Genomic DNA, 9299 nt, shown 5'->3' with positions numbered 1-9299 from the left:
CTTATCCCCGCTGAAGCTCTCATCATTAAACTGAAGCCACGCTTTTATTCTATATCTTCCTGTTTGCTGAGTTCGCCAACCTGTGTGGATCTAACAGTTGGGGCTGTCAAATTTATTACTGAGGGTGAGCAGTTTCATCATTGAAATAGAGTAAAATTCAGTGTTCAATAAGGTGAAACGCGTAAAAAAAATAAGAAGAAAAATACGTACCGGCTTATGGACTCAATTATTTAAGTTACTAAAGATAAATCTATTGATCGGATGAGATTTCTAACCATTAAAACCTATTTTTTTTTTTTTTTGCTTATACTAAACCCGCTATCTTGTAAATAATCAATTCGTACATTCCTTTTTGGAAGAAACAGGCTTGGGTCACTTAGGTGGCGTTCTCTATAAATGCTCTAAAACATTTATGATTAGAGCTATAATTGTAAAGTTATTGTAAAGCGATCAAGCACGCATACCCGACTTTATATATATATATAAGAAAAATTCTAGACAAAAAACTAAACCGTCTGCTTATTAGCTTTTTGATAGCCCTCTCAACTAGCCCTTTTTCATTCAAAAGGTAGCTCTGGCCTTTGGGCCTCAAAAATTCCACTCGCTTTGCTCGGGCTTTCGGCCTTCTTGAATGAATTGGAGTCAATTTTTGTAAATTCTATGATTTTTTTCTTTCTACTTTGTTGAATACAAAATCTGACCAGTCCATGTTGCTTGTAGTGTTAGTTAGATGATTAATGGTCACTTCATTTGAAGTGGACAACATTAATAATTTCTTATTACGCACAGTTTCAATTGATAAGATATAATAATAAAGTATTATAGACAAGCTTAAACAATGACCTTAATTTCAAAATATAATTTAATTCCCTATAAATCACTCTAATAAGTCTAGCATGTTCAAGTTCGGATATAGAAAACATACTATATTTCCATAGTACGCGTTGATTAATTTCACACACCTTCTTGTTTACCTTCCCCAGATCTCTCATGTGGAGTTGAGTTGACTCTGGCCAAGCTCATAGAATGATGCCAATTACACGTATGAATTCAATGTTGGATATGCATCCAGTTCTATTTCCCAATAACGATTATTCTATTGTCGATTCAGTTTTATTGTGAACAATAACGCAAAATCTCAAAAGTTTTAGCAGTGGAGGTAATCAAACTTTTTTCCATTAGAATTTCTTTTAGAACCCTTTTTTTTCTATGGTTGGACCTCATCCCTGAAATGAATTGCCTCCTTCTTGAAATGACATTTTTGTTGCGTCTTAACGCCTGGGCCAAGAAATGTTTCTCTTTTTTATTTATTAAAATTTTTTTTCCAGATGGTTCATCTCGAAATGGTCTCTGTTCAATGTACCTGAATCAAGCTACTATTGGAACAACCGTAAACGCCTTCTTCAGGAGGTTTGTGTCTATAATATTTATTGTGTTCTACTATAAAGTTTCATGTCATCGGTATTTTGAGAAATCCAACTTTTATCTTTATATTTTATGCTGTCAATTGATCAAGCAAAACCGTATCTATTAAGTCAAACCTGTAGACAAGGGAGGGGAGGTTGTCTTCCATGGAAATCGTCCAAGGACTATTCTTACTACAATCATGGTAATTCTAAGAAGTGAACATCAATGAATGCAAAAATGTGAATTCATTGGTTTAGTGATGAGCTTTGTCTCAATTTTGGAGCACAATTTTTGGCATATGCTTCTCTGAACGTATATTGCAGTTTCTTAGTGTCAAACATTTGCAAATAGACTGTTTCGGTTCCTTGGTTAAACTTTAAAACAAGTCTTGAGCCAATATTCTTGGTAATCAGTAAAACTTTGAGCTAAAGTTATTCTTTTATGGAATAATATAAACTTTGGCTTTTAATGGGTTCAAGTTCGATTTTATTGCTTTTACTGGAGGATTTGAACAGCTTTTTGATGTACTTTATGTTTTTTCTTCTTGTACTTTTAAGTGAGACTGAATAGTATAGAGAAGATACCATGACTTAAGTGCTACGTGGACCTTCGATAAGCCATCTCCATCATCGGTCTCGTCTTTCTGGTCGTACTTTTGCTCAGTTTTTGATACTCATTTCTCGCTATTGGTTTGCTCCCTCTGTCTCTTTCTTTTTCCCCTGTGAGTCTTTTATATATATATATATATATATATATATATATATATATATATATATATATATATATATATATATATATATATATATATATATATAGATATATATATATATATATAATAGAATATATATTCTTACGCTAGATTCTTACTCCATGACAAGTAAGATTAAAAATTATTTACCACTTTACGCTCTTGCTATAAAGACGAATGTTAAAAAAAGACGAATATCTGTGTTTACACGGAAAACTCCTACGTATTTTCGAATTTGTTTATTCGGAGGGTGTATTTTCTATTACGGATCGTTTATTCGGAGGGTGTATATCGGATCGTATATTCTATTATGCTAGATTACGCTTATTATATATATGTATTTTATATATATATATATATATATATATATATATATATATATATATATATATATATATATATATATATATATATATATATATATATATATATATATACACATAATGTATCACTCAATATCTAGGGTGCAAAAATCTAGCCGCCTAAATCCGTTGGGATCATGGGATCAATACTAGCTGAAAAGCAATCCTTTTTGGAAAATTCAGGAAGTTCATTATAACAGTGATTGATTTCTTGTGGGTTGATGCAAAATTTTGCAGACCCAGAATCTCTGAATGAGCAATCGATAAATTTTGAAATTTCTATAAAGCCTTTCACGCTTGATAGTAGCTTGAATCTTTTATCTCTATCATGCATTTTTTATTTTCTTTATATTTTTTTTTTGCATTTTTTATTTTGCATTTTTTTATTTCTTTATAGTGTGCATATGATAATTGCGATGACCTTAAACGATGAAAATAATGGCTACATACTTTTTGTGTTACCCACCTAATGTTTGATTTGTTTAAGTGTGAAAGGTTACACGTAACGTAACTTCGCCAGTTAGCATGGCCTATTACGTACGTAATGTGAAAGTTATTTTACGGAGAAAATTTCTTCCGTAACAAATGTTATGTAAAGTAGGCTCAAACTCAACTTAGAATTTCAGTTTATTAAAGTTTATGTTGCTTTATGTAAAAGTCAATATAGCAGCAACAAAATTGAATTTCTTGATGAACAAGTAATTAACTGTGAAGACAATATTTTATAAACTTTACCCTGAAAGCCTTTCATGCTTTATGCTAGCTTCAATCTCTATCTCTATTACACATTCAAATTTTTGAACAGTTAATTTGTGATGATTTAGACAATGATTGGGGTGATTTTATAAAACTTGTATAAAATTGAAAGGTTGTACTTATTGTAACACTTGACAGAGAAAATTACGTACTTAGTGTAGAAGCAACTTAAAACACCGAATAGAAACGATTCTTACTCTTAACTGACTAGAGCTAGCTAAAAAATTTTATATAAAAAAACACAATAAATATTTTTTTTTCTTGTTTTTTAGTGAGCCTCGATTTCATTTGCCAGAAAATCCAACTGTACCAATTATAATGGTAGGACCGGGTACAGGCATCGCACCATTCAGGTCTTTCTGGATGCATCGGGCAGAACTGATGAAAGGTAATTTTATATAATCTAACAGCTATGATCGAATATCGAGAGCCTTGAGAAAATCAGAAGAACTTCAGGAATGGTTTCAGAAAGAGGCTGTGAAATGTCGAAATCCAAAAAAAAGCAACCAAAAATATGTTTGTTTTTTTTCATCTTATTTTTGGAAATCATTTTTCCTTATTTATTATTATATTGTTTTTCTTAATACTTTTTGACCTTTCCCATTGTCTTTATGAATTACTTGTGAAAAAATCTCGTGTCCGTTGTTGGCTAATATTGCTTCTTTTTTTTCGATTTACTTGCCTTGAAGAAGTTGTCAGCCTTTGGCTCGGTGTCAGTTTATGAATTATATACTAATGTTATTTCTTACTTTTTTCAAGAATAGTCTAATTAAATAGTTTTAGTTAATAACCATAGGCTATTCCCCAGCTTTATTAAGATGTTAAGTCAGAGAAACTGTACAATATCTCCTATTAGATTGGTCCAGACTTAGCAGACAAAATGTAGCCTATTATTATAATTATTAATTCTTTTTCATCCAATCCTAATTGTTTTGGCTTAACTGTAATATTCTAAGTTTGGGCCAAAGCCTCACACCTCATATTGGCCCAAAGTCCCCCTTCCGGATAAATTAAAAACGGGGGCCAAAAATATGTGTCTTATTATGAAAATTTCTAATCTTAAAAATCTTTATGATACTCACTTTTTTTTATTTCACCATTTTGAGTACTTTTCGACCTTTTCAACTATCTTTGTAGATTACTTGGGATAAGAGCTGGTATTCATTGTTGACTAATATTGTTACTTTTGATCTGATTCATTTCGCTCTGTGTCAATTTGTAATAATGCTAACACATAAATAGTGGCAAATCCAATTGTAATTTTAGTTGAACAACATCTGGGCCCAGCCATTTTCTTTGGAGGGTATAGGACCCCAGAACTGAATCTTTACCGAAATGAGAAGCAGAAATATCATAGGATCTTGGAGCTTCCTCCTGTTAACTTTTCACGCTTCTCCCGAGAAGTTGTTATTGAAAAAGTAAGTGCTGTCTTGACATTTTTTATGTTTTCTCTTTTTCTGGCATTCTTTTCTTATATTGTGAGCACATAATCTTAGCACAGGTACATTCACAGAAATTATATTTACTTTGAGATGAATAAGAAAAAAAAGAGTGAACATAAAATCTTTCATAGGGCGTTCTCGAAGATCTCTTGCTCAAGCTTTTGCCTGTTTAGAACTCTACTTAATGTTACTTTCTTTTTATGTCTTGCTTTTCTTGGGGTACCAAGTATATTGATTGCTTAGCAAATTTTGATGATTGCTTGGCGTGATTGCTTAGCAAAGTTTTCAACGCATAACTTTCAAGCATATCCCTTTACCCTACAAGCTTGTGTGATAATATATAGAGCCAAATCAAATTGAATAATTAGATGTAATTCAAACAAAAGTTTTTTGCAAAAAGTATGTGAAATAATTTTTATTTTCGTAAATTCAAATAATTTTATCTGAAAAAAAAAATTAAGGGTCAGCTCGGGAAATAGCAAAAAAAAAATGATATTTGATTTGTAGGAGTCACACTTTGAAAAAAACTTTAGTAGTCAGTTTGAGTTTTGTTTTTGAAGGCACGTGCATTTCTAATGAGAAGAGTTGTCGTTACTAGTTTCGACTCTTCTTTTGTTTATCTGCTGTTTCAAACAGTTCGTGGTAACGAACTGTAGTAAGGAGCGATCCGGCTCAATAGTAACCAAAACTCTAAAAAATTGAATTTTGATATCAATAGCTACATCAAAAGAATCGCATTTTAATGCTGATATTAAATATATAGGTTTCATCAAGTTTAGTCTTACCCATCAAAAGTTACGAGCCTGAGAAAATTTGCCTTATTTAGAAAAATAGGAAGAAACACCCCCTAAAAGTCGTAGGATCTTAACGAAAATGAGACCATCAGATTCACCGTATCAGAGAACCCTACTGTAGAAGTTTCAAGCTCCTATCTACAAAAATGTGGAATTTTGTATTTTTTGCCAGAAGACAAATCACGGGTGCGTGTTTATCTGTTTTTTTTTTGTTTTTTTTTCTTTTCCCCAGGGGTCATCGTATCGACCAAGTGGTCCTAGAATGTCGCAAGATGGCTCATTCTAACGGAAATGAAAAGTTCTAGTCCCCTTTTTAAGTGACCAAAAAAATTGGAGGGCATCTAGGCTCCCTCCCACGCTCATTTTTTTCCCAAAGTCAACGGATCAAAATTTTGAGATAGCCATTTTGTTCAACATAGTCGAAAATCATAATAACTATGTCTTTGGGGATGAATTACTCCCCCACAGTCCCTGGGGGAGGGGCTGCAAGTTACAAACTTCGACCAGTGTTTACATATAACAATGGTTATTGGGAAGTGTACAGACGTTTTCAGGGGGATTTTTTGGGTTTTGGGGGTAGGGTTGAGGGGAGGGGGCTATGTGGGAGGATCTTTCCTTGGAGAAATATGTCATGGGGAAGAAAAATTCAATGAAAAGGGCGCAGGGCGCAGGACGAATCTGGTCACGTTCAGAGCTTAGTTGCAGTTTGACTCTTTGCCACAATTCTACTTTTTAAAACAATTAAAAACTTTAGCGCAAAGAGCGAGGGATTGCGGAGGGGACAACCCATTTCATATACGAAGTAATTTCTGTCCGTTTTAAGTTTTAATGTCGCTACTTACTTTCAGTTAAAAAAACTAGTTTTTTTTTTAATTTAATTTCACTTAAAATCAAATTGAATGTAGACGGAACCGTGTTTGGATTTGTTTATATTTTTTTTAGGACGCAGTTGGAGACCAAATGGCCCGTCGTCTTTATGAATACTTAAATATTCATGGCGGTCATATTTATGTATGTGGAGAATTTTACATGGCCAATGATGTCAAATCGTTTGCAGTGTCATTATTTCAAAAATATGGAAATATCAACGAGGATGAAGCTGCATCGGCTGTAGAAAACCTCATTGTAAGTTTCAGTATCAGGTACAATTTAAATATTCTCTTTCATAAAGCATAAAATCACGTTTCATACTGCCTTTTGTGCATGAGTGAGCATGAGAAGTTGCTTTAGCTTTTATTGCCACCTTCTTGCCATTCCCCGTGCATCAGTAATAGGGGCTTGCAATCAAAATCTGCTTTATAATTTAAATGTTTCTAATAGAATCTGAACTGTTGAAAATAGTATTCAAACACTTCTATCACGTCAGTTTTCTTGGAAATGATATTTTTTAGCTTAATTTTGCGTGAGGATAGGCTGGTTATTAAAGACTAGAGCTGTTTTGATGCTGTGAGTTGGTTTAGAGTCTCCATTCAGTCATAAGTTCGTACCTCCATCCTTGAAAGGAAAACCTTGCCTCATATTGATGCTGAATTAGATTTTTCATGAACTTGCTTATCTAAAATGGGCACTACAAACATGGCTTCAGTGTGAAATTGAGGAGTTGCATCCCCTAAAAACAATAATAACCTAGTAAACGATACAGCTTTGCACTAAATTTGATAGTTTCCCTGTTTGTACAGCACCTAAGTTTTGACGGAATATGGCTGTTTTTTTATTGAGAGTGTATTATATTACTATTTATACATTTTTTGTGAGTGTGGGACGGTGCTCTAGATCCCCAGTTCTAGGATAAGGTCCTAGATCCCAAGACTAGAATTTTTCAGGATTCAAGACAAACTATTTGTCAAGATGGCATCCAGAGTTTTTGACTTTCAGTGTATCTTTATAAATCGTAAAATGTTAATATTCATGAGCTTGCTTAATGAGAACAGCAATTAGAAGCATGGTTTTGGGGTGGGCTTGACAGTTTGCATCCCTTGAGAAAATAATAGCCTAATAAATCACACATCATTGTACTGAATTCGAAAAATGGAGTATTTATGTGGGTTAAGGTTGTTTTGTTAGACATTTGGGCTGAATAACTACTTCCTAGCTGTTGTTATTTATTTTTGTTGTCCCTACATTGCAGTGTAATATCTGTGGGTGTGAATGTCTAACGAGTTGGAGCCAATATGATTTGGATAGTTTTTACGAAATGTCAGCTCTTGTTGATAAGAACGCAGTGCCAAGTGCTAAAAAAAATATATAATGATATGTAGCCACTGGATTTGTAACAAGAAATAACCAAAAAAATGTGACTTAAATATTAAAAATTACGTAACTATAATAATATTGTAGTCATTAATTTTTCAGTAGCTATTTTGACTAATTTTATACTTAAATTTTTTGTTATATCTTCTCCCTATTGGAACAGATACTCAAACAAACAAAAATACTGAAGTTAATTTTACCCCGTCATTTGGTTCATCAAAGTTGATATAATAATGTCTCTTATTCTTTTATTTTCTAAGTCGCTTTGATCAAATCACTTTTGCCTCTGAACATTTCAAGGCACAACAATATTTAAATCTGAAACTGTAAAAATTAAAGGATCATCACATCCAGTTCACTCTCATGCAATTCATTGATTGACTCATTTATTGGGTAAAATAGACTTTGCAGTTTTCCAAGGGCCAAGATTGGCTCTTTTTTGATTAAACCCCTCCCGTTTGAATATATATATATATATATAAATATAGGTGTTATTCCAAAAGCAAAAAACTCGGCTCCTTGAAATGTTTATCGAAACATGTTTTCATTTTAGTATTAAATTTGTAGGTGTGGACTAAGACATGTTTCTAAATGAATTTAAAATAAAATGCATTCAAACAATTTAACTAACTACTATCCTATAGGAACAATCCTACTAGAAACTTAGTTGGTGATTTTAGTATAAAAGTAATGTATCTTTGATATATAATAAAATTTACTTAAACAATCTGTCCTTTCGGCAAGGTTGTTATTTGAAATGCAAGTTATTAAATTATTAGAAATAATAATTTATTTATAACCCAAATCATATGCAAAAATGACAGTTGCGAAGTATTACAAAATAAGAAGATAATACACTACAATAAATTTTACATATAAACTTAAAATTCCGCAATAGCAGAGTAAACAAAGGAAAGAAAAAACAATCGAGATATCTTAACTCTAAAAATGAAACTTGGGGTTATATATGTAAGTACGCGTGTGTGGATTAATTAGTTACAAGGTCTTCTTTTTGTTACTCTTATTCATTTACTTGTGTAATTTTTTCCCATCCGATATCAAATGATTAACTTTTTTCTGTAGCTACACTTGCCTTTTTACCTCTTCGTTATGTTATATGCATTATTATGTAGGTATGCACTATTGAATGAAGCACTTTTAACAAAAGAGCTTTTTGTTTTCCACCCAACAGGTATCTTGTTGCCAGGTAAAAGAAAGGGTAATAATATCTATTTTTATGATGTTTGAGTATAGAATTACTGTGTTTCTAATTAATTGTGTACTGTTCTAGAATAGCGGTCGCTACCATGAGACTATTTTTGGCATTACTGTTGGTGCACGAAAAACCAACTTGGACTATAAAAGAAAAGCTCGTTTAATGAAGGATTACTCTTTTCGTTAGTCAACTCTTAGTTAAATGTGTTCAAATATTTGTTTGATTTAAATTAGTTTGACTGTTGAAAGTGATGTTGTTCACAAACATTTGGAATTTATTGGTTTTAACTGCATTATAAATCTTTGACCTTAATAAACATATAAG

General features: G+C 32.3%; 1 protein-coding gene across 1 annotated transcript; it reads left to right on the top strand.

Moving 5' to 3' along the window:
• The first annotated feature begins 29 nt into the window (after positions 1 to 29).
• Positions 30 to 9299, top strand: LOC136028639 (nitric oxide synthase-like protein). The gene is made up of 5 exons (XM_065706468.1): positions 30 to 124; positions 1329 to 1410; positions 3546 to 4691; positions 6452 to 6634; positions 9051 to 9299. The coding sequence occupies exons 4-5, from the start codon at positions 6470 to 6472 to the stop codon at positions 9159 to 9161; spliced, it is 276 nt and encodes a 91-aa protein (XP_065562540.1). The 5' UTR covers positions 30 to 124; positions 1329 to 1410; positions 3546 to 4691; positions 6452 to 6469; the 3' UTR covers positions 9162 to 9299.

This window comes from Artemia franciscana, chromosome 7 (assembly GCF_032884065.1).
Source record: "Artemia franciscana chromosome 7, ASM3288406v1, whole genome shotgun sequence".
Classification (NCBI taxonomy): Eukaryota; Metazoa; Arthropoda; class Branchiopoda; order Anostraca; family Artemiidae; genus Artemia; species Artemia franciscana.
Note: the sequence above shows the minus strand (reverse complement) of the source record. Positions and strands in the feature narration are given on the sequence as shown.

Excerpts from the sequence above, each read along its gene's own strand:
- LOC136028639 (XM_065706468.1), top strand. The coding sequence starts at position 6,470 with ATGGCCCGTCGTCTTTATGAATACTTAAATATTCATGGCGGTCATATT. Across the intron at positions 6,635-9,050 it reads CGGCTGTAGAAAACCTCATT|AATAGCGGTCGCTACCATGA; the intron begins GTAAGTTTCAGT and ends GTACTGTTCTAG.